Source organism: Heterodontus francisci, chromosome 36 (genome assembly GCF_036365525.1).
Source record: "Heterodontus francisci isolate sHetFra1 chromosome 36, sHetFra1.hap1, whole genome shotgun sequence".
NCBI classification, from domain to species: Eukaryota; Metazoa; Chordata; class Chondrichthyes; order Heterodontiformes; family Heterodontidae; genus Heterodontus; species Heterodontus francisci.
Genome location: NC_090406.1, coordinates 51,069,075 through 51,095,288, shown reverse-complemented (window position 1 = coordinate 51,095,288; position 26,214 = coordinate 51,069,075). Strand labels below are relative to the sequence as shown.

Genomic DNA, 26,214 nt, shown 5'->3' with positions numbered 1-26,214 from the left:
GTGTTTTTTCATGTCCCCTCTTTGCTCTCCTAATTACTTTTTTAAGTACCCCCCCTACACTTTCTATACTCCTCTAGTGCCTCCACTGTTTTCAGCGCTCTGAATCTACCATAAGCTTCCTTTTTTTACTGATCCAATCCTCTATATCCCTCGTCTTTCAGGGTTCCTTGGACTTGTTGGTCCTACCCTTCACCTTAACGGGAACATGTTGGCTCTGAACTCTCACTATTTCCTTTTTGAATGACTCCCACTGATCTGATGTCGACTTTCTTACAAGTAGCTCCTCCCAGTCCACTTTGGCCAGATCCTGTTTTATCATCTTAAAATCGGCCCTCCCCCAATTCAGTACCTTTATTTTCAGTCCATCTTTGTCCTTTTCCATAACTACCTTAAATCTTAGAGACTTATGGTCACTATCCCCGAAATGTTCCCCCACTGACACTTCTACCACTTGTCCAGCTTCATTCCCTCGGATTAGGTCCATTACTGCCCCTTCTCTTGTCGGACTTTCGATGTGCTGGCTCAAAAAGCTCTCCTGTATGCATTTTAAGAATTCCGCCCCCTTTAAGCCTTTTTCACTAAGACTATCCCAGTTGATATTAGGTAAGTTGAAATCCCCTACTATTATTACCCTATTATTTTTACACCTCTGAGATTTGCCTACATATCTGCTCCTCTATCTCTCCCTGACTGTTTGGAGGCCTGTAGTACACTCCCAGCCAAGTGATTGCCCCTTTTTGTTTTTAAGTTCTACCCATATGGCCTCATTTGAGGAACCTTCTAAGATATCATCCCTCCTTACTGCAGTAATTGACTCCTTGATCAACAGTGCAATGCCACCTCCTCTTTTATCCCCTCCCCTGTCATGCCTGAAGACTCTATACCCTGGAATATTGAGTTGCCAGTCCTGCCCCTCCCTCAACCATGGATCTGTGATCACAATAATATCATAATGCCATGTTCTAATCAATACCCTCAATTCATCTGCCTCACTAGTAAGACTCCTTGCATTAAAATAGATACAATCCAGCATTGCATTTTTCACTTGTGCCTTTATTTTTATTTATTTAGATGCAGCACTGAAACAGGCCTTTTGGCCCACCAAGTCTGTGCCAACCAACAACCACCCATTTATACTAATCCTACATTAACCCCATATTCTCTACCACATTCCCACCATTCTCCTACCTACATGAGGGACAATTTATAATGGCCAATTTACCTATCAACAGTCTTTGGCTGTGGGAGGAAACCAGAGCACCCGGCAGAAACCCACGCAGACACAGGGAGAACGTGTAAACTCTGCACAGGCAGTACCCAGAACTGAACCCTGGTCGCTGGAGCTGTGCAGCTGTGGTGCTAACCACTGCGTCACTGTGCAGCCCAAACAGGTCTATATTTGCTCTGCCTTCTAGACTGACTCATTTTCTCTTCTATGGTTGACTGTGCATCACCCCTTACTGTACCTCCACTCTGTATCCCATCCCCCTGCCAAATTATTTTAAACCTCCCAAGATGGATACAGAACTGGCTCAGTCACAGAAGACAGAGGGTAACAGTGGATGGGTGTTTTTCTGAATGGAGGGATGTGACTAGTGGTGTTCCGCAGGGATCAGTGCTGGGACCTTTGCTGTTTGTAGTATATATAAATGATTTGGAGGAAAATGTAGCTGGTCTGATTAGTAAGTTTGTGGACGACACAAAGGTTGGTGGAGTTGCGGATAGTGACGAGGATTGTCAGAGGATACAGCAAGATATAGATCGGTTGGAGACTTGGGCGGAGAAATGGCAGATGGAGTTTAATGTGGACAAATGTGAGGTAATGCATTTTGGAAGGTCTAATACAGGTGGGAAGTATACAGTAAATGGCAGAACCCTTAGGAGTATTGACAGGCAGAGAGATCTGGCCGTACAGGTCCACAGGTCACTGAAAGCGGCAATGCAGGTGGATAAGGTAGTCAAGAAGGCATACGGCATGCTTGCTTTCATCGGTTGGGGCATAGAGTATAAAAATTGGCAAGTCATGTTGCAGCTGTACAGAACCTTAGTTAGTCCACATTTAGAATATTGCGAGCAATTCTGGTCGCCACACTACCAGAAGGACGTGGAGGCTTTGGAGAGGGAACAGAGGAGGTTTACCAGGATGTTGCCTGGTCTGGAGGGTATTAGCTATGAGGAGAGGTTGGAAAAATTCGGATTGTTTTCACTGGAACGACAGAGGTGGAGGGGCGACATGATAGAGGTTTACAAAGTTATGAGCGGCATGGACAGAGTGGATAGTCAGAAGCTTTTTCCCAGGGTGGAAGAGTCAGTTACTAGGGGACATAGGTTTAAGGTGCGAGGGGCAAAGTTTAGAGGGGATGTGCGAGGCAAGTTTTTTACACAGAGGGTGGTGAGTGCCTGGAACTTGTTGCCGGGGGAGGTGGTGGAAGCAGATACGATAGCGACGTTTAAGAGACATCTTGACAAATATATGAATAGGATGGGAATAGAGGGATATGGGCCCTGGAAGTGCAGAAGGTGTTAGTTTCGGCAGGCATCAAGATCGGCGCAGGCTTGGAGGGCCGAATGGCCTGTTCCTGTGCTGTACTGTTCTTTGTTCTTTGTTCTTTGTTCCCCCCCACCACCCCAACAGAACTAGCAAACCTCCCAGCCAGGATGTTGGTCCCGTTCCGGTACAGGTGCAACCCGTCCAACTTGTACAGCTCCCACCTTTACCAGAAACAGACCCAGTGATCCAGTAAACTAAAGCCTTCCCTTCTGCACCACCTCCTCAGCTACGCATTCATCTGCTGTATCCTCCTATTCTTATACTCACTAGCACGTGGCACTGGGAGTAATCCAGAGATTACAACCTTTGAGGTCCTGCTTTTTAATCTGCTACCTAGCTCCCTCAATGCTTGTTGCAGGACCTCATCCCTCTTTCTACCTATGTCATTGGTACCAATGTGTACCATGACCTCTGACTGTTCACCCTCTCCCTTCAGAATGTCCTGAATGTCCTGTGCTGTTGAAACCCTCATCCATGCCTGCATTATATCTAGACAAACATGCCAAAGCCATAACCATGTATCAGTATTGCTCCTGATTCAGGGTGAACCCCTTGAAAGCCTGGTTCAGTGGCCCATACCGAGTGGCAAAAAGAATCAGCCAGGTAAATTATTTGATTAACACCCCAGACCCAAGAAAAAACAAAGGCTGTGCCAAATTAACATGTTAAACAGTATCACAGCTGGAAAGGGGACAGACAAGCACAGGTCTGTCAGACAGTCAGAGAGGAAGGGGATGAACAGGACAATGGGAACGAATTAGAGGAAGGCATGGAGGACCCCCAAATTGAACCCCCTCCTGCCCAGTTAGCCAACCCTGAAGTTAAATAACCTAGACACCATGCACTTCTATTTAAAGGTGGAACAAAGAGAAGCCCTGGCAAGGCTCCTCACCGCCTATAAAGAAGAATGCAAAGAAACGCCAGGGTGCACGATCTTAACCCTACATGATGTGGAGGTGGGAGAGATCCCTCCCATTAAACAGAACCCCTATGGCATGGGTCCTCAGAAACTGACCCATGTTAGGGAGGAAATACAGTACATGCTCGAAAACAACCTGATTGAGCCCAGCCAGAGCAGCTGGAGTTCTCCAGTGGTGCTATGCCCAAGCCCGATGGCTCGACCCAGCTCTGCATTGATGACAGGAAGGTTAATGCAGTAATAGCTGATTGCTATCCCATCCCCCGCCTGGAGGACTGCATTGATAGGGTAGGGAATGCCACCTGCATAACAAAAACAGATTTACAAAAAGGATATTGGCAGGTCCCCTTAACACCTCAAACCAAGGAGATATCAGCGTTTGTCACCCCAGATGACCTATTCCAGTGCTGAATGATCCCCTTTGGTTTCAAGAATGCCCCAACCACCTTCCATAGGCTGATGAACCAGATAGTGGCTGGCCTACCCAACTGTGTAGTATATCTAGATGATTTGTTGGTATACAGTGAGACCTGGGGGGATCACTAAGCCCATTAGACGCCCTCTTCCAACAGTTACAGTCAGCCAACCTAGTAGTAAATCTCACAAAAAGCAACCTCGGGCATGTTGTGGGTCAGAGCGAATGCTACCCAGGGCAGCAAAAGTACAAGCACTGGTGGATTTTCCCGTCCCCACCTCCAAAAGGGAAATCGTGTGTTTTCTGGGCACATGCGGGTTTTACCACAAGTTTATTCCACATTTCAGCGCTATAGCCACCCCACTAATTGACTTACTGCAGAAAAGGACCAAGGTAGTGTGGTCAGAGAAGTGCCAAACCGCCTTTGAGAGGTGAAAGGCCATATTGACGACCAAACCAGTTCTGACGGCTCCCAACTTTAATAAACCCATTAACGTTGCAGTTGATGCGAGTTTAGTTTTAGTTTAGTTTAGAGATACAGCACTGAAACAGGCCCTTCGGCCCACCGAGTCTGTGCCGACCATCAACCACCCATTTATACTAATCCTACACTAATTCCATATTCCTACCACATCCTCACCTGTCCCTATATTTCCCTACCACCTACCTATACCAGGGACAATTTATAATGGCCAATTTACCTATCAACCTGCAAGTCTTTGGCATGTGGGAGGAAACCGGAGCACCCGGAGGAAACCCACGCAGACACAGGGAGAACTTGCAAACTCCACACAGGCAGTACCCAGAATTGAACCCGGGTCGCTGGAGCTGTGAGGCTGTGGTGCTAACCACTGCGCCACTGTGACGCCCTAGAGACCTAGGAGTAGGTGCTGTCCTGCTCCAAGATGACGAGACAGGCATTGAGAGACCGGTAGGGTACTTCTACAAAAAGTTAAACCAACATCAAAAGAGATATTCCACCATGGAAAAGGAGACACTAGGAATGTTGCTAGCTCTGCAGCACTTCAACATCTATGTGCAAAATGGATATAGGGAGATGGTGACCATAACCCCCTAACTTTTGTGCAGAAATTCAAAAATCAAAATACCAGGCTGTTTCAATGGAGCCTGCTCTTACAACCCTACCATTTAAAAATTACCCACATGGTAGGGAAAAGCAATATAATCTCTGATGCCTTGTCCAGGGTCTAACCCAACACATAACACTCCCAGAAAAACTCCAAGAAAAGGAAAGGACAATTAAATCAGCCCTCGTTTGCTGCAGAGAAATAAAGACAAGCTGCAACAATTCCAAGATTCCTGAGTGAATGAGAGTGAGTGAAAAATGAATGCGTGGTTTCCTCTGTTTTCTTTTCAACTCCTAGAATGAAATGCTCCCATCGTTGCATTTCATTCTACGTGGTATGGCGGTGTCATGGAAACCCGACATGCCAAATGGGAAATATTAATTTCAACGGTTGAAACCTTGCCTTAGACTTTTACTGGAAATTCTTACAAATAACTTTTTAAAAAAGTAAACTGGCAGCCAACATGACCACTGCAATTTACATTTGAAACACCAAAAGAACAGACTGGAGACTTAACCTAGCCAGAACAATGGGATGCTGTCTGATTAAATTACCAGAAATGGTTTTATCAGTACGGTCGTCAAGGGCCATCAACGCCCATTGGCTTTGACAGAGCCAACCCCCACCAAGTGTGACTGGACAGCTTGAGGGGCAGAGCCTTGAATCTCAGAGAAGATTCCATTATACCACAAAGAGGTTTGGTAATGTCACGTGTGATTGCTTGTGCAGCTCTGGAGAGACTGTAAGTTCTTTCAGACAGAAAGCAGACAAGAGTAATAAAAAAAGTCATCCATGGAGCAGCTCCCTCTCCAGTCCAACTGCCGCAGCCAACAACTAGGGGACAAGGATCAAACCCCCTCTTCTGCCTTCCAGAGCCCTGAGAAGCAAGCCTGCAACTGTGCACGTGGCCTAGCGAGGACTTCAGGACTACAATTTCAACTGAGGACTCTGGGACTGATAAACTGTATTGAAATTCCATTTATTCCAGACTTTACTCCAACCACCAAAGCTGTTTTCTCTCTGTAATCTATTTCTGTGTGTGTGACTCTCATGTGAATGTGTAGCATATTTTAATAATTTTAACTGGTTTAGAGTGTTAAGAATAATAAACTTGCATCGTTCTTGTTTAAACTCAAGAAAACCTGTCTGATTGGTTCTTTGGCAATTATATTAGAGGAACAGGAGCCAGCACTCACTGAGGTGGTAAGTTCAATCACTGTGTTAAAAAGGATAAACTCTGTTGGGGTCATACCAGAGAAGGGGAGAAAGGGGGAGGAAGGAGACCCCTCCCTCACCTGGCTGTAACACCATTAACAAATGGCACAAGAACTTGGGGACACAGATTGAATGCTTTGGGCAGAAGACGCAGGGCAAAGACGCGGAAGCACTTTTTACGCAGTGGATGGTAATGACCTGGAACTTGCTGCCCATAAGGATGGTGGAAATGGAGACAATCAATGACTTCAAGAGGAAGTTGGATGGCCACCTGAGAGAAGTATACTTGCAGGGCTATGGGGACTGAGCCAGGGAGTGAGACTGACTGCATAGCTCTGTGGAGAGTCAGCATGGACTCGATGGGCCGAATGACCTTCTGTGCTGTAAATGACTTTGACTCTCTCCACCTCTCTCTCCCTCTCTCTCCCCCTCCCCCCTCTTCTCCCATCGCGCACTCTTCCCCCCTTCTCTCTCCTCCCCTTCTCTCTCTTCCCCCTCTCTCTTTCCCCCCTCTCTTTCCCCTCTCTCCCTTCCCCTGTCTCTCTCTCTTCACCCCCTCTGTCTTCCCCCTTCTTTTCCCCCTCTCTTTTCCCCCTCTCTTCACCCTTCTCTCCCTTTCCCCCTCTCTTCCTCCCTCTCCCTCTTTCCCCTCTCTCTGTTTCCCCTCTCTCTCTTCCCCCCTTAACTTCTCTCTCTTCCCCTTCTCACTCTCTCTCTTCCCCTCCCTCTCTTCCTCCCTTTGTCTCTCTCTCTCTCTCCACTTCTCTCCCCCCTCTCTCTTCCCCCCCTCTTCCCACCATCTCGCCATCTTTTCCCTCCCTCTCTCTCCCCCCATCTCTCTCTTCTCCCCCTCTCTCTGTGTCACCCTCCCTCTCTCTCCTCCCTCTCACTCTTTCTCTCTCTCTCTCTTTCTCTTCCCCTGTCTCTCTTTCTCTCTCTCTCTCTTTCTCTTCCCCTGTCTCTCTTTCTCTCTCTCTCTCTTTCTCTCCCCCTCTCTTCCCCCCCCCCCTTTCTATCTCTCCTCTTCCCTCTCTCTCATTAAATCTTACCTCTTTGACCAAGCTTTTGGTCATCCTCTCTAATATCTCCTTGTCAATTCATTGTCTGATTAAGTTCCTGTTAAGCGCTTTGGGATATTTTACTAAATTAAAGGTAATATATAAATGAAGGTCATTGTTGGAGTCGAAGAAAAGCCAGGCGTTTTCCCCAGTGTTCTGGAACTTATTTTTCCCTCAACCAACACCTAAAAACAGATGATCGTGTCACTGTTTGTGAGATCTTGCTGTTGTCATGAACGCTGGAATTTAAGGCATGATGACATTTTTTAAAAACTGAGATTTTTAATGCAGTGTAAAAAGGAGATGGAGGAGACATGTGACTTCACACCAAATCTACCCAGAGACAAGCCAGGGGTCTTGCTTACCATGAACACAAGGAACCTAGATCAAAGATCTTTTTGAAAGCAAAGTGCAAGGTTGTAACATTCGAAGGACAATGGGTTTCACTCTCCCAGACTTTCAGATTGTAAACAGGGAGCCAGGGGCTCTGAAAATGAATTGTGTGTTGCAATTGCTAATACCTGGAAACAAAGGAAGGCCTAGGTGGTTTTGCTTTGGCCAGACTTATGGTCTCTGAATATTGTAAAAGGCAAATAACATATGAACATACATACAAGTTAAGAGCAGGAGTAGGCTACACAGCTCCTCGAGCCTGCTCCACCATTCAAAGAGATCATTGCTGTTCTGATTGTAACCTCAACGCCACATTCCCGCCTACCCCCGATAACCTTTCACCCCTTGCTTATCAAGAATCTATCTACCTATGCCTTAAAAATATTTAAAGACTTTGCCCCCACCACCTTTTGAGGAAGAGAGTTCATGATTCTCTGAGAGAAATAATTTCTCCTCATCTCTGTCTTAAATGGGCGACCCCTTATTTTTAAACAGTGATCCCTAGTTCTAGATTCTCCCACAAGGGGAAACATCTTTTCCACATCCACCCTGTCAAGACCCCTCAGGATCTTACATGTTTCAATCAAGTCGCCTCTTACTCTTCTAAACTCCAGCGGATACAAGCCTAGCCTGTCCAAATTTTTCTCATAAGCCAACCCGCCCATTCCAGGTATTAGTCAAATAAACATTCTCTGTACTGCCTCCAACGCATTTACATCCTTACTTAAATAAGGAGATCAATACTGTACACAGTACACCAGATGTGGTCTCACTAATGCCCTGTATAACTGAAGCATAACCTCCCTACTTTTGTATTCAATTCCCCTTGCAATAAACAATAGCATTCTATTAGCCTTCCTAATTACTTGTTGTACCTGCATACTAACCTTTTGTGATTCATGCACTAGGACACCCAGATCCCTCTGCATCTCAGAGCTCTGCAATCTCTCACCATTTAGATAATATGCTTTTTTATTCTTCCTGCCAAAATGGACAATTTTACATTTCCCACATTATACTCCATTTGCCATATCTTTGCCCACTCACGTAACCTATCTATAATCCCTATGTAGCATCCTTATGTCCTCTTCACAACTTACTTTCCTACCTATCTTTGTGTCATCAGCAAATTTAGCAACCAAACTTTCGGTCCCTTCATCCAAGTCATTTGTATAAATTGTAAAAATCTGAGGCCCCAGCACTGATCCCTGTGGCACACCACCTGTTAAATCTTGCCAACCAGAAAAGGACCATTTATGCCTACTCTCTGTTTCCTGTTGGCAAGCCAATCTTCTATCCATGTGAGTATGTTACCCCTACACCATGAGCTTTTATTTTCTGCAATAACCTTTGATGTGGTGGCACCTTATCAAATGCCTTCTGGAAATCTAAGTACAGTACATCCCCATTATCCACAGCACATGTTGCTTCTTCAAAGAACTCCAATAAATTGGGTAAACATGATTTCCCTTTCACAAAACCATGTTGACTCTGTCTGATTACCTTGAATTTTTCTGAGTGCCCTGTTATAACATCTTTAATAATAGCTTCTAATATTTTCCCTATGACAGATGTTAGGCTAACTGGCCTATAGTTTCCTGCTTTCTGTCTCCCCCCACCCCCCCCCCCCCTCCTTTTTAAACAAAGGTGTTACATTAGATATTTTCCAATCTAATGGAACCTTCCATGAATCTAGGGAAAATTAAATCCAACGCATCAACTATCTCACTAGCCACTTCTTTTTAGGAACCTAGCATGAAGTCCATCAAGAACCTGCGTACAAAATAAACTAACCCCATTATGGGTGAGGAGGGCTCAAAGGGGTTCCCTCGTTTCCCTCTCCTTGTTTGACCACAACAGGTTTAATTCTTTTTTGAAAGTGGATGTACTGGCCAATTCAATAGGTGTTTGATAACTTACTTGCTATGATCATATCAAGAACCAATCAGACAGGGTTTCTTGAGTTTAACAAAGATAGAGGCAAACTTTATTGTATCTAAACTGAACTAATAAAATAATAAGCTACGGGCCACCTTTCACACACACACACAAACACACACTACAGGTTTACACACACACAAAGAAATAGGCTAAAGAGTGGGGAAAGGTAGATTAGTGGAGTTAAAGCCCATAGAGTAAAGGTGTATACAGTCTGCGGCGTTTGGCAATTCGACTGGTTTCCAGCTGAATTCAGGCCTGAGGTTTTTAGTTTGAAGAGGTAGATGACCGGTTTGGTGGGTCTCTTGAACACAGCGATGCAGTTGATGTCCTCCAACAGAATTTCTGATTGCAGCCGGAGTATGCAGAGGTGGTCAATAGGCAGAGTTCGAAGCTTGTCAGCTGAAATGGAGAGAGAGAGAGACAGCCCCCCCCCCCCCCACCCCCCGCAACTTGGGTCTGCACATGTCAGAGTCCAGAGTCTTCTCCTTTAGCTAACGAGAAACACAAGCTTAAAACAACAGATGGGGAGGGACTTGTCACATGACAGTCACTCAGTGATTGAAACATAAAAGTTAGCAGTATTCTTCTTGCTAAAAGAACAGATAGTTCCCTTAAACCTCCTGGGTCTTGGTTCTTGCTGGGATATGAGCAGACATTTCATCTCCCTCCTCGCAGGCCTTGCAACGTAGGATACAGTGTTGCAAATTTGGTGACAATCCTAAGTTGCTAGCAAAGTTGTCTCTGTTTTTTATTTGTTCATTTTTAAATTTTTTCAAAACATATAAATTCAGATCTCCAGTCAGTGGATTAAAGAAAATTATCATTCATCAAAGCAAGCTGAGATGACACCTCCTCACCACAGAACATGAAATGTGACAATAGGAACATTTCACTATGAGGTTACAAATTAAAAAGAAATTGTACACACACTCATCAGTCTCACTGTTATACCATGCTCTGGTTTGGATTTTTTTTATATGGGATTGTGCACGAGCACAACTGGGGAACTCCAACTGCTGTGACTGGGCTCAATTAACCTGTGCTCCAGCAGACACTGAATTTCCTCGTGTATTTCTACAATACCTTCCTTTTCCAGCTTCTCTATATCAGTGAACTCAACACTGGATTCAAAGTTGTCATAACTTTCTGGAGATCATCAGGCCAACAACTTGCTTTGCAAAGCACCCAGCAAAAAAAGTGTCGGACCCTGAGATATCTGCCTGTGATTAAGCACTGAGCCGGAAGGAACATGTTGTCTTTACTGGTATGTGATTGCCTCTTTAATCCTACTTAAAGGCATATTGTGCACTTTGGTTGTTGAATTTCTGTTCATTTCTGCTGGGTCTTAAGTACTAAAGAGACAGCTTGCTGACCTTACCAGTGAGACACATCTTAAATCTCCACTTGCTTGGCTGGAAAGTATCTTGTAATGGGTTGTCTTTCAGCCAATACGCAACTGGTGTAGGTTACTGAATCTTGCACGCTCTACTGTCCAGGTGATTGTTGGTTTTACCCACGCACTGTTTTTTATCAATATTGCTCCTGATCTTTTCCCAATTTCCTCGTCCTCTCAAAGATTCTATAGCCTGGAATATTTATCTCCCAGTCATGCCCAGTATTACACTCAGGTCTCTAATAGCTATGACATCATACTCTTTAAGATAAATTGTGCTTCTAACTCATCTGTTTTATTTCTTATGCTATGTGCAATTGTGTATAGAACTCTTATCTAGGCATTTTTGACCTATCACAGTATTGGTTGCTGATGCTCTCTGCATTGCTATACAGGAAATTTAATGTGATTTTATTTCTTATCACTCCTAATTTATTTTTAACAAGTATTTTGTTATTACTTCCTTATAGTCTGTTTTGTTCCTGGAAAATTTACTCCTTTAGTACTCTGATCTTTGCCCTTATAGTCTTTTTTATATCTTTAGGTTATTATTATATTCACCTTCAGCCCCTTTATTAGTTTAAAGTGCTATCTACAGTCTTTTTATCCTTTCAGCTAGGACCTTGGTCCCAGGCCAGTTCAGATGAAGTTTGTCCCAGCAGTACAGCTCCTTTCTATCCCAGAACTTGTGTCCTTGTCCCAAGAACTGCAACCCCTCTTTCCCACCAGTTTTTCAGCCACACATTTACTTTCCTGATCTGTTTGACCTTCTGCCAAATAGCAGTTGGTGCACCTCATAATCTGGAGATTACTACTCTCAAGGTCCTGTTTTTTAATTTAGTTCCTGGCTCCTGATATTCCCTCACCTGAATATTCTCCCTCTTCTTCCCTATGTCAGCCATTGCTCAATGGCTCTCACCTCTGCATCAAAAGGTTGTAAATTCAAACCCCACTCTAGGACATGAGCACAAATACCTAGACTGACATTCCAGTGTAGTATTGGGGGAGTGCTGTACTGTTGGAGGTGCTGTCAGAGGAGATGTTAAACCAAGATTCTGTCTGCTCTCTCAGGTGGACATAAAAGATCCAATGGCACTATTTCTAAGAACAGCATGGGACGTTCTCCCTGGTGTCCTGGTCAATATTTATCACGCAAGCAGATTATCTAGATAATTTCACCTATGTGTAGAATCTGGCTGCCGGTTTTTCTACATTACAACAGTAACTGCACTTCAAAAAAGTACTTCTCTGGATGCAAAGGGCTTTGGGATGCCTGGCGATTGAAAGTACTGTATAAATGCAAGTATCTCTTTTATCTTTCTGTCATTGGTTCGGACACAAACCACAATATCTTTCCCCTCCATCTCCCGCCAATTTGAGATATCTCTTATCCTGGCACCAAGTGCACGACCCTCTCCTGAACTCTCAGTTGTGACCACACAGGATACCCTCTATCTCCCTAATTATCACATCGCCTGTAGCTATATTACATACTGTAACTATTTTCTGTTCTGGTCTACAACCCCCGACCCGCATTCTGGCTGCCCTCCCTGATGCCTTCCTCCTTATCCCTACAGGTAGCAAGTGCACTGCACCTGTTGTACAGGGCCAGATTTGGTGATCCTTCCTTCTGTGCCTCCACTAGATTTCCCACACCCTGCTGACTCTCAGCCTCACACTCGTCTTCCTGCTGGTGTCATTGTGCTCAGGAGTGAATGATGCAGGTATTTCCCCCTCTGCCCGATATTTGCACTCCAGCTCAATGATTCTGTGCTGGTGAGGAGCTGGGGAGTGGGATGGGGAAAGGGAGCTTGGGCAACCTCCCCATGGACAGGTGGGCACCGGAGATATACCTGACACACCTGCCCAATACTGATGAGGTCCTCTCCCACTGAACCCACAGGGCTCAATAAGATCAGCAATGGAACAATTGGTGGGTACGATCTGGAAGAGTTCCACAGACACACAGCCTTTGAGAATCTGCAGTGTGACCTAAAACCAAGCTTGTGCACTCGTGGACTAGACTCCACAAAACTTTAATCTAATGTGAAGGATGTGGATAGGTCATGTTGATCTGCTAACAATGAGTGAGTTTGGCCACATTCCTGTCTCCATTCCAATAGAGTGAGTCAAAGACATTCAGGCCGCACAAGTGTCGGGCAATGATCATCTCAAACAAAAGAGAATCTAACCATCTCCCCTTTGACATTCAACAGCATTACCATCGCTAAATCCCTCACTATCAACATCCTGGGGGGTAACCATTGATCAGAAACTGAACTGGAGCAGCCACATAAATGCTGTGGCTACAAGAGCAAGTCAGAGGCTGGGAATTCTGCAGTGAGTAACTCACTTCCTGGCTGCCCTGTCCACCATCTACAAGGCACAAGTCAAGAGTGTGATGGAATACTCTCCACTTGCTTGGATGCATGTCACTCCAACAACACTCAGGAAGTTCAACACCATCCAGGACAAAGCAGTTCACTTGATCAGCACCCCATCCACCACCTTAAACATTCGCTCCCTCCACCACTGTCACACAGTGGCAGCAGTGTGTACCATCTGCAAGATGCACTGCAGCAACTCACCAGTTCTCCATCAACAGCATCTTCCAAACCTGCAACCTACTCTACCTAGCAGGACAAGGGCAGCAGATGCATGGGAACACCACAGCCTGCAAGTTCCCCTGACTTGGAAAACACCATCCTGACTTGGAAATATAACACCATTCCTTCACTGTTGCTGGATCAAAATCCTGGAACTCCCTCCCTAACAGCACTGTGAGTGTGCGCTCACCAGATGGACTGCAGCTATTTAAGAAGGCAGCTCACCAACCCTTCTCAAGGGCAATTAGGGATGGACAACAAATGCTGGTCTTGCTAGTGATGCTCACATCCCATGAAATTAATAAAAAAAAGGCTTACCTGACAGTAAAAAGCCTGATATTGTAAGATGTGACACAGTAAATCTCTGACTGTTGTTATGTACCTGGGCCCTCAGGGTAACAGTATCAGTGATAAGACTCACTGATACCAGCAGCTTCAAATTTCCCTTACTTGTGCTTGTGTCACTGTAATGTTGAGTTCAAAGGAAAATGGAAGGCCCAGTGCTGGTGGCTGAGTTATTATGGTGTTACAGAACTAGAAAACTAGTTGTGTGTGTGAATCAATTGGGTGTCGGGCTGTCCCAGTCAACTGATAGACTTGTTTAGGAGCACATCATGACTTTACAATGTCACAGCATACATAGGTTTTTGGGAGCACCAGAGGTGGCATCCTTCAGATGGGATATTAAACTGGAGGATGAAAATATCCCATGACACTATTCAAAGAGTAAGGAAGACTTCAAAGCAGAGTGTTGTATGTTGGCTTCAAACATGCTGTTGTCCTTCACCGGCTCCTCACTACACTGGTAGATGTTTTAAGATGGCTCTCATTTGAGTTGCATTAATTGCGCTGATTTTGGACTCTGTACTGTTATTGAGCTTTAATCCCAGACAATATTTGTCCTTCTGCCAACATCAATAAAACAGATTATCTGGTCATTATAAAATTTTGTGTTTGTGTGACCGTGCTGCACGCAAATTGGCTGCTGCGCCTCCCTACATTACAGCAGTGACGAGCACTGTTTTGTACATTTGAGTTCTACATTGTATGTTGCGTTTGGGGAGCAGTGTGTTGTGTGTTGGGTTTGGGGAGCAGTGTGTTTTGTGTTGGGTTTGGGGAGCAGTGTGTTGTATGTTGGGTTTGAGGTGGAGTGTATTCTATATTGGGTTTGGGGAGAAGTGTGTTGTATGTTGGGTTTGGGGAGCACTGTGTTGTATGTTGGGTTTGGGGAGCAGTGTGTTCTATGTTGGGTTTGGGGAGCAGTGTGTTGTATGTTGGGTTTGAGGTGGAGTGTATTCTATATTGGGTTTGGGGAGCAGTGTGTTGCATGTTGGGTTTGGGGAGCAGTGTGTTGTATGTTGGGTTTGGGGAGCAGTGTGTTGTATGTTGGGTTTGGGGAGCAGTGTGTTCTATGTTGGGCTTGGGGAGCAGTGTGTTGTATGTTGGGTTTGGGGAGCAGTGTGTTGTGTGTTGGGTTTGGGGAGCAGTGTGTTCTATGTTGGGTTTGGGGAGCAGTGTGTTGTGTGTTGGGTTTGGGGAGCAGTGTGTTGTATGTTGGGTTTGGTGAGCAGTGTGTTGTATGTTGGGTTTGGGGAGCAGTGTGTTGTATGTTGGGTTTGGGGAGCAGTGTGTTGTATGTTGGGTTTGGGGAGCAGTGTGTTGTATGTTGGTTTTGGGGAGCAGTGTGTTGTATGTTGGGTTTGGGGAGCAGTGTGTTGTATGTTGGGTTTGGTGAGCAGTGTGTTGTATGTTGGGTTTGGGGAGCAGTGTGTTGTATGTTGGGTTTGGGGAGCAGTGTGTTGTATGTTGGGTTTGGGGAGCAGTGTGTTGTATGTTGGGTTTGGGGAGCAGTGTGTTGTATGTTGGGTTTGGGGAGCAGTGTGTTGTATGTTGGGTTTGGTGAGCAGTGTGTTGTATGTTGGGTTTGGGGAGCAGTGTGTTGTATGTTGGGTTTGGGGAGCAGTGTGTTGTATGTTGGGTTTGGGGAGCAGTGTGTTGTATGTTGGGTTTGGGGAGCAGTGTGTTGTATGTTGGGTTTGGGGAGCAGTGTGTTGTATGTTGGGTTTGGGGAGCAGTGTGTTGTATGTTGGGTTTGGGGAGCAGTGTGTTCTATGTTGGGTTTGGGGAGCAGTGTGTTGTATGTTGGGTTTGAGGTGGAGTGTATTCTATATTGGGTTTGGGGAGCAGTGTGTTGCATGTTGGGTTTGGGGAGCAGTGTGTTGTATGTTGGGTTTGGGGAGCAGTGTGTTGTATGTTGGGTTTGGGGAGCAGTGTGTTGTATGTTGGGCTTGGGGAGCAGTGTGTTGTATGTTGGGTTTGGGGAGCAGTGTGTTGTGTGTTGGGTTTGGGGAGCAGTGTGTTCTATGTTGGGTTTGGGGAGCAGTGTGTTGTGTGTTGGGTTTGGGGAGCAGTGTGTTGTATGTTGGGTTTGGTGAGCAGTGTGTTGTATGTTGGGTTTGGGGAGCAGTGTGTTGTATGTTGGGTTTGGGGAGCAGTGTGTTGTATGTTGGGTTTGGGGAGCAGTGTGTTGTATGTTGGTTTTGGGGAGCAGTGTGTTGTATGTTGGGTTTGGGGAGCAGTGTGTTGTATGTTGGGTTTGGTGAGCAGTGTGTTGTATGTTGGGTTTGGGGAGCAGTGTGTTGTATGTTGGGTTTGGGGAGCAGTGTGTTGTATGTTGGGTTTGGGGAGCAGTGTGTTGTATGTTGGGTTTGGGGAGCAGTGTGTTGTATGTTGGGTTTGGGGAGCAGTGTGTTGTATGTTGGGTTTGGTGAGCAGTGTGTTGTATGTTGGGTTTGGGGAGCAGTGTGTTGTATGTTGGGTTTGGGGAGCAGTGTGTTGTATGTTGGGTTTGGGGAGCAGTGTGTTGTATGTTGGGTTTGGGGAGCAGTGTGTTGTATGTTGGGTTTGGGGAGCAGTGTGTTGTATGTTGGGTTTGGGGAGCAGTGTGTTGTATGTTGGGTTTGGGGAGCAGTGTGTTGTATGTTGGTTTTGGGGAGCAGTGTGTTGTATGTTGGGTTTGGGGAGCAGTGTGTTGTATGTTGGGTTTGGTGAGCAGTGTGTTGTATGTTGGGTTTGGGGAGCAGTGTGTTGTATGTTGGGTTTGGGGAGCAGTGTGTTGTATGTTGGGTTTGGGGAGCAGTGTGTTGTATGTTGGGTTTGGGGAGCAGTGTGTTGTATGTTGGGTTTGGGGAGCAGTGTGTTGTATGTTGGGTTTGGTGAGCAGTGTGTTGTATGTTGGGTTTGGTGAGCAGTGTGTTGTATGTTGGGTTTGGGGAGCAGTGTGTTGTATGTTGGGTTTGGTGAGCAGTGTGTTGTATGTTGGGTTTGGGGAGCAGTGTGTTGTATGTTGGGTTTGGGGAGCAGTGTGTTGTATGTTGGGTTTGGGGAGCAGTGTGTTGTATGTTGGGTTTGAGGTGGAGTGTATTCTATATTGGGTTTGGGGAGAAGTGTGTTGTATGTTGGGTTTGGGGAGCACTGTGTTGTATGTTGGGTTTGGGGAGCAGTGTGTTCTATGTTGGGTTTGGGGAGCAGTGTGTTGTATGTTGGATTTGAGGTGGAGTGTATTCTATATTGGGTTTGGGGAGAAGTGTGTTGTATGTTGGGTTTGGGGAGCAGTGTGTTGCATGTTGGGTTTGGGGAGCAGTGTGTTGTATGTTGGGTTTGGGGAGCAGTGTGTTGTATGTTGGGTTTGGGGAGCAGTGTGTTCTATGTTGGGCTTGGGGAGCAGTGTGTTGTATGTTGGGTTTGGGGAGCAGTGTGTTGTGTGTTGGGTTTGGGGAGCAGTGTGTTCTATGTTGGGTTTGGGGAGCAGTGTGTTGTGTGTTGGGTTTGGGGAGCAGTGTGTTGTATGTTGGGTTTGGTGAGCAGTGTGTTGTATGTTGGGTTTGGGGAGCAGTGTGTTGTATGTTGGGTTTGGGGAGCAGTGTGTTGTATGTTGGGTTTGGGGAGCAGTGTGTTGTATGTTGGTTTTGGGGAGCAGTGTGTTGTATGTTGGGTTTGGGGAGCAGTGTGTTGTATGTTGGGTTTGGTGAGCAGTGTGTTGTATGTTGGGTTTGGGGAGCAGTGTGTTGTATGTTGGGTTTGGGGAGCAGTGTGTTGTATGTTGGGTTTGGGGAGCAGTGTGTTGTATGTTGGGTTTGGGGAGCAGTGTGTTGTATGTTGGGTTTGGGGAGCAGTGTGTTGTATGTTGGGTTTGGTGAGCAGTGTGTTGTATGTTGGGTTTGGGGAGCAGTGTGTTGTATGTTGGGTTTGGGGAGCAGTGTGTTGTATGTTGGGTTTGGGGAGCAGTGTGTTGTATGTTGGGTTTGGGGAGCAGTGTGTTGTATGTTGGGTTTGGGGAGCAGTGTGTTGTATGTTGGGTTTGGGGAGCAGTGTGTTGTATGTTGGGTTTGGGGAGCAGTGTGTTGTATGTTGGTTTTGGGGAGCAGTGTGTTGTATGTTGGGTTTGGGGAGCAGTGTGTTGTATGTTGGGTTTGGTGAGCAGTGTGTTGTATGTTGGGTTTGGGGAGCAGTGTGTTGTATGTTGGGTTTGGGGAGCAGTGTGTTGTATGTTGGGTTTGGGGAGCAGTGTGTTGTATGTTGGGTTTGGGGAGCAGTGTGTTGTATGTTGGGTTTGGGGAGCAGTGTGTTGTATGTTGGGTTTGGTGAGCAGTGTGTTGTATGTTGGGTTTGGTGAGCAGTGTGTTGTATGTTGGGTTTGGGGAGCAGTGTGTTGTATGTTGGGTTTGGTGAGCAGTGTGTTGTATGTTGGGTTTGGGGAGCAGTGTGTTGTATGTTGGGTTTGGGGAGCAGTGTGTTGTATGTTGGGTTTGGGGAGCAGTGTGTTGTATGTTGGGTTTGGGGAGCAGTGTGTTGTATGTTGGGTTTGGGGAGCAGTGTGTTGTATGTTGGGTTTGGGGAGCAGTGTGTTGTGTGTTGGGTTTGGGGAGCAGTGTGTTGTATGTTGGGTTTGGGGAGCAGTGTGTTGTATGTTGGGTTTGGGAGCAGTGTGTTGTATGTTGGGTTTGGGGAGCAGTGTGTTGTATGTTGGGCTTGGGGAGCAGTGTGTTGTATGTTGGGTTTGGGGAGCAGTGTGTTGTATGTTGGGTTTGGGGAGCAGTGTGTTCTGTGTTGGGTTTGGGGAGCAGTGTGTTGTGTATTGCGTTTGGGGAGCAGTGTGTTGTATGTTGGTTTTGGGGAGCAGTGTGTTGTATGTTGGTTTCTAACATGTTGGCTTTCACTGGCTTCTCACTACACTGGTAGATGTTTTAAGATGGCTCTCAATGGAGCTGCATTAATTGCATTGATTTTGGATTCTGGACGGTTACTGAACTTTGATTCAACCCTTTCATGACTATTCATTGGAAGAAATGACATAGTATAGGTTTGAAGTTCTTAATTCAGGTGCTGGAGCTTTAATACTGTTAAATGAATCCTTTTTAAGATATAAACACTTGCTGTTCCTTGTCACTTTCAATTTTACCTTCGATACACTCTTCTATCATATTGTTTCAAGTTTAGTTTTTTCTAATGTGTGTGCACTCTTCCAATTGCTCTGTTCCCCCTCTACCTGATGTGGAAAATTAGCAAGGTGTGTCCCCACTCAATTGTGTTTATTATTTACAATCGTGAACTGCAAAGTTAATGTGTGTGAATATTAGGGTGGCACAGTGGTGCAGTGGTTCGCACCGCAGCCTCACAGCTCTGGCAACCTGGGTTCAGTTCTGGGTACTGCCTGTGCGGAGTTTGCAAGTTCTCCCTGTGACCGCGTGGGTTTCCGCTGGGTACTCTGGTTTCCTCCCACAGCCAAAGACTTGCAGGTCGATAGGTAAATTGCCCATTGTAAATTGCCCCTAGTGTAGGTAGGTGGTAGGGAATATGGGATTAATATAGGATTAGTAAAAATGGGTGATTGATGGTCAGCACAGACTGAGTGGGCTGAAGGGCCTGTTTCAGTGCTGTATGACTCTATAACATGCAGCAAAGAGGCTGATTTCTGGGCAGAAGAGTATATGATGAGCTGAAGTGTATGGAGCATTGGAATAGTCAAGTCTGTGTTGTATATTGTTTGACAAGGCATGGATCAGAGATTTGGCAGCAGACAGACTGAGGTGGGGCAAAGACAAGTGATCTTACAAAGATGAAACTGGGCATTATTAGTGATGGAGAGAATAAGAGGTTGGAAACTGAGCTCAGGATCAAATAGAAAACTGATGTTGTGAACCATCTGTTTTAGGCTGAGACACTGGCTGAGGAGGGGAATGGAATTAGTGATGGGATTGGATGGTCACACACTTCAGTGGAAGGTAGGTGGCTGATCCAATGGCATCAGTCTCCCGCTGGGCTAGTTAGGTTAGAATAACCCCATATGATAATTGACTCCTTCCACAGTAAACTGTGAAAGTGAAGCAGATAAGCCTGGTAATTTGAGGACTGGCACCAGATAATGATCATGAAAAGCTGCCATATTGTTTAAACCCAATTGTTTCACTAAATGCCCTTCAGGGATGGGAACCTGCTGTCCCTACCTTATCCAGTCTGGGTCTCCATGTAACTCCAGTCACACCGTTACCCTATCTGGGCCTACAGGTGACTGCAGTCCCTGCCCTACCCAGTCTAGGCCACTATGTAACTCCAGTCCCACCCTTACCCTGTCTGGGCTTACATGTGACTCCAGTCAAAACCCTACATCATATGGGCCTACATGTAACTGCAATCCCAGCCCTACCCAGCCTGACCTACAGGTGACTCCAGTCCCACACTAGGATCGACTCTTAATGCTCTCAAGGCATTAAGGGATGGACAATAAATGCTGGCTTGTCACTCTGGCTCTCTCAGCTATGTCAACTGTGGCTCCATTGGTAGCACCCTCGCCTCTGAGTCACAAGGTTCTGTGTTCAACTGCCATTCCAGGGTTTGAGCACAAAAATCAAAGCTGACACTCCAGTGCAGTACTGAGGGAGTGCTGCACTGTCGGAAATGGCGTCTTTTGAATGAGACAAACCGAGGCCCCATCTGTTTGCAGTGGTGGATGTAAAAGATCCCCTGGCAATGTTTCGAAGAAGAGAGGTGATTTTATTGAAACATATAAGATCTTGAGGGGACTTGAAAGGATGGATGCTAGGAGGATGTTTCCCCTTGTGGAGGAGTCTAGAACTAGAGGTCACAGTTTAAAAATTAGAGGTCTCCCATTTAAGACTGAGACAAGGAAAATTTTTTTTTCTCTGAGGGTCATTAGTCGGTGTAATTCTCTTCCCCAGAGAGCAGTGGAGACTGGGTCATTGACTATATTCAAGGCTGAGTTAGATTTTTGATCGACAAGGGAGTCAAGGGATATGGAGACAGACAGGAAAGTGGAGTTGAGGCCACAATCAGATCAGCCATGATCTTATCGAATGGTGAAGCAGGTTTGAGGGGCCGAATGGCCTGGGCCTGCTCCTAATTCTTATGTTCTTTTATTCTAAGAGCAGGGGAGTTATCCCTGATGTCCTAGCCAATATTTATCCCTCAATCAATCAACATCACTGAAACAGATTATCAGGTCACATTGCTGCTTGTGGGAGCTTGCTGTGCACAAATTGGCTGCCGCATTTCCTACATTACAACAGTGACCACTTCATGAAAAGTGCTATATAAATGCAAGTCCTTTTTTGTCTCTACTATACTAATTCCACTCTTCCAACAACACAGTGTACATTTCTAATGCCTCTGTACTTACTCAGCGGAGCTGCATGTGTTTGGTGGTTTATTTGGACTGATTTGAGAAGCTTGCACTCCCAGTGAAGAACCACACAGCAGGGGCTCATATTGGAAATTTGGCCATGAAGTGTCACAACTCTATGCCCACTTTGGGAAGGCAATCACAGACACTCAAGCTCGAATTTCAAAGACATACACACACTTGTTGAGGCCCATTAAACCGCCCAGGCAGTGCTTGAGGTAGTAGCACTCTTGCCCCTGAGTCAGAAAGTCATGAATTCAAGCCCCACTTCAGAGACATGTGGACATAATCCAGAACGACACTCTATTGTAGTAGCGAAGGAGTGCTGCCCTGTTGGAGGTGCTGACCTTTGCATAGTATGTTAAATCAAGGGTTCAGATGGAAATAAAAGATCATATGACATTAGCCAAAGAACAGCAGGTGTGTTGGTCACCATTGCTTTCTTAATAATATCAACCAAAAAACACAGATTGTCAGCACATTTATCACATTCCCTCTTTTAAATTTGCTCCTGGGACATGGGTGACATTGATGAGGCCAAATTTATTCTGATCTCTCGTTGCCCTGGGGTGGTAAGAGGTTGTGCTGTGTACAAATTAGCTGCCACATTTGTCAACATGACATCCGTGAGTACATTTTAAAAGTAATCCAGTAGTGCTTTAGCAGTTCAGAAGGCTCCTCTTATATATTTATTAAGATGTACATTATCCCTTTATCCCTTTATCAGAAGCTGTTTGGACGGTATGTCTTTCCAACGTCAAGAGCGGAATGCTACTCATTGCCTCACCACAGAGTGAGAGTGCCACCCTTGGATAGAAACCCAGTCTTCCAACTCCCATCTTAAGGCAGATGCACATGTCGGTGTTTCCACCACTATCAACAACAACAACTTGTATTTATATAGTGCCTTTAATGTAACAGAATGTCCCAAGGCATTTCACAAGAGCATTATAAGACAAAATTTGACACTGAACCATATAAGAAGATATTAGAGCAGATGACAGAAACTTGGTCAAGGATGTAGGTTTTAAGGAGCATTTGAAAGGAGAAAAGAGAGCTCTAAGAAGGAAATTCCGGAGTTTAGGGTTCAGGCACAGCCACCGATGGTGCCGTGGTTAAATTTAGGGATGCTTAAGAGGCCAGGATCAGAACAGCACAGAGTTCTGGAGGGATTTGAAAACAAGGATGAGAGTTTTAAAATCAAGGCATTGCTTAACCAGGTGCCAATGTCAGCGAGCATGGGGTGAATGGGAATTGGTGTGAGTTAGGACATGGTTTTGGATGATCTCAAATTTATGTAGGGTAGAATGTGGGAGGCCAGCCAGGAATTTGTTGGAATAGTCAAGCCTAAAGGTAAGAAAGGCATGGATAAGGGTTTCCGCTAAATGAGCTGAGGCAGGGATGGAGTCAAGTTATGTTAGGGAGGTGGAAATAAGCAGGCTTATTGGTGCGGATATGTGGTAGGAAAATTGGTTGGGAAATTGAAAATAATCTGTAATCTACCACTCTACCACATTGCTATAAAGGCCAGGTGAATGTGGCTGGCTTGATATTTTTTGTTAAATTCACAATAACATCAGAAAACACAGCCCATACAAGAAGGAATCAGCACAAGACTGAGAGGATTAATCCTCTAAATTCTTACCTTAATCCTCTGGTCTCTTATTTGACACAGTGCCTGCCAAGGATGAGTATATTTAAACATCTTTGCCTTTGGTTTCTCTTTTTGCCACTTGCTTTGTAAAGGATTCTAGTCCCTTTCTTATCAGAGTCTCCACCACGTCCCTCTCAGAGTAGGTAAGTAACTTCTGACAGCTCCTAATGTTTCCATTGGTTTAGCCTGCAGTGTTCAGAGAGGATGATACACTTTTACACAGATTGAAGTTACACCCAGTATCTCAAGAATTTGCAACCTATCAGGTGATGTGATACTCTCCTTTTCAGTTTTGTTATCCCTTCAGTCTCCTCCCTCCCCCATACTTCACTATGTGGACACCAAACTTGTTCAGTCACTTATTACCTGGAAGAGAATGTGTCAGATGCAACCTAATGGAAATATTTCAGTTGATCTATCAACTCATTCCAATATAGGGTGGGGACTGGGGGATAATATAACAGGTGGAATGCAGTAGCTCTCACAAAACAAGAACACGTCAGAGATAAGGAGCACTCCCAATAGAGACAGGACATGACAGAGAGGGGGAGAGAGACGGGTGCACTCCCAATAGAGAGAACAGGACATGTATAGAGAGAGAGAGAGAGAGAGAGAGTGAAAAAGAGGAGTGCACACAATAGAGAGGACAGGTGGGAGAGGGATCATGAGAGGAGCACTCTCAATAGAGAGAACAGGACAGAGACAGAGGAAAAGGGATTGAGAAAGAGTGCAGCAAACCCAATATAGAGGAGAAGAGAGAGAGAGGGAGAGAAGTGAACCCAACGTCAGAGAGGGACAAAGGACACATTAACAATTGACAGCCCATATCAGAGAGAGATTGCTATTAGGACAACTGCTCTTTTAGATACATATTAACGATTTAAATGTTGGTATACAGGGTATAATTTCAAAGTTTGCAGCTGATACAAAACTCCAAAATGTAATAAACAATGAGGAGGGTAATAGGAGATTCGGGAGGACATAGACAGGCTGTTGAAATGAGCAGAGAAATGACAGATGAAATTTAACACCAAGAAGTGTGAAGAGTTGCATTTTGGAAAGAAGAATGAGGAGAGGCAAATAAACTGAATGGTACAATTTTGAAGAGGGTGCAGAAAGGGGGAGAACTGGGGGTGTTTGCATATATTTTGAAGATGTCCGTTGGGGGCAGGGGTGGGGGCATGGAGGTAGTCAGTACCCCACCTCAAACAGTGGAAAATCGACCCGGTCATGCTGCCAACCGTCACCAGATATGTGTCCTTGTTAAGTTGTCTCCAGCTGCAGCTTGTCGTTATGCTATCAAACAAAAAAAGGAAACTGAAAGCCAAACACAAGTGGTGTACTGTAAACACCCTGAACTCAGGAAGTACAGGACATGCAATTGTGTTTTAGAGATTAGGGGTTAATTGGCTCAGTACCGTCAAGCTGAAAATTCTAATTTGTAAAGTTCATTCTCTGGATGTGAGAGTTATGGCAAGGCCAGCATTTACTGTCAATCCCTAATTGTCCATGAGAAGGTGGTGGTGAGCCGCCTACTTGAATCACTGCAGTTCACGTGGTGTAGCTATACCCACATAAGGAGGGAGTTCCAGGAATCTGACCCAGCGAATATGAAGGAATGGCGATATAGTTCCAAGTCAGAATGGTGTGTGAGTTGGAGAGGAACTTGCAGGTGGTGGTGTGCCAATGCATTTGCGAGCCTTGTCCTTCTAGGTCACAGAGGTCACAAATTGGAAGGTGCAATCAGAAAACTGGTTACGGATTAAAACACAGCTGCAGAACATTAGCCCACAAGTGTATTGGTCCCACATCTCTCTGAGACATCTGCATAGTGTACTCCCTGTGTTATTGTGCCCATTACTGGTAGTGCACACCCTATGTGGTTGTGTCTATTACACGTAGTGAACTCCGTGTGTGATAGTGTCTATTTCTGGTAGTGTACTCCCTGTGTGATAGTGTCTATTTCTGGTAGTGTACTCCCTGTGTGATAGTGTCTATTTCTGGTAGTGTACTCGTTGGATGATTGTGTCTATTACACGTAGTGAACTCCGTGTGTGATAGTGTCTATTTCTGGCAGTGTACTCCCTGTGTGATAGTGTCTATTTCTGGTAGTGTACTCGTTGTATGATTGTGCCTAGTTCTGGTAGTGTACTCCCTGTGTGATTGTGTCGATTGCTGGGAGTGTACTCCCTGTGTGATTGTGTCTATTGCTGGGAGTGTACTCCCTGTGTGATAGTGTCTATTGCTGGTAGTGTACTCCCTGTGTGATTGTGTCTATTGCTGGGAGTGCACTCCCTGTGTGACAGTGTCTATTACTGCGAGTGTACTCCCTGTGTGATAGTGTCTATTGCTGGTAGTGTACTCCCTGTGTGATTGTGGCTATTGCTGGTAGTGCACACCCTGTGTGATAGTGTCTATTTCTGGTAGTGCACTCCTGGATGAATTGTGTGCATTGCTGGTAGTGTACTCCCTGTGTGATTGTGTCTATTTCTGGGAAAGCACTCCGTGTGCGGATCGTGTCTATTTCTGGTAGTGTACTCCCTGTGCGATTGTGTCTATTGCTGGCAGTGTAATCCCTGTGTGATAGTGTCTATTACTGGTAGTGCACTCCCTGTGTGATTGTGTCTATTTCTGGCAGTGAACTCCCTGTGTGGATAGTGTCTATTTCTGGTAGTGTACTCCTTGTGTGATTGTGTCGATTACTGGTAGTGTACTCCCTGTTTGATTGTGTCTATTTCTGGTAGTGCAATCCCTGTGTGATAGTGTCTATTTCTGGTCGTGCACTCCCTGTGTGATGTTGTCTATTTCTGGCAGTGCACTCCCTGTGTGATTATGTCTATTACTGGTAGTGCACCCCCTGTGTGATTGTGTCTATTTCTGGTAGTGCACTCCCTGTCCGTCTAGTGCGTCTAGTGCGCGTCTACCCTGAGGCACAGTGTGGCTTTCGTGCAGAGAGATCGACCATTGACATGCTGTTCTCCCTTCGTCAGATACAGGAGAAATGCCGTGAACAACAGATGCCCCTCTACATTGCTTTCATTGATCTCACCAAAGCCTTTGACCTCGTCAGCCGACGTGGTCTCTTCAGACTACTAGAAAAGATCGGATGTCCACCAAAGCTACTAAGTATCATCACCTCATTCCATGACAATATGAAAGGCACAATTCAACATGGTGGCTCCTCATCAGAGCCCTTTCCTATCCTGAGTGGTGTGAAACAGGGCTGTGTTCTCGCACCCACACTTTTTGGGATTTTCTTCTCCCTGCTGCTTTCACATGCGT

At 45.4% G+C, this 26,214-nt stretch overlaps 1 protein-coding gene across 1 annotated transcript in view; it reads right to left on the bottom strand.

Moving 5' to 3' along the window:
• Positions 1-23,094, bottom strand: part of LOC137351815 (A-kinase anchor protein 2-like) — a 199,749-nt gene extending 176,655 nt beyond the window's left edge. Inside the window, exon 1 of the mRNA XM_068016678.1 lies at positions 22,924-23,094. Coding sequence (XP_067872779.1) covers positions 22,924-22,983 — 60 coding nt within the window. The 5' untranslated portion in view covers positions 22,984-23,094. The remainder of the gene's footprint in view (positions 1-22,923) is intronic.
• Positions 23,095-26,214: the final 3,120 nt, after the last annotated feature.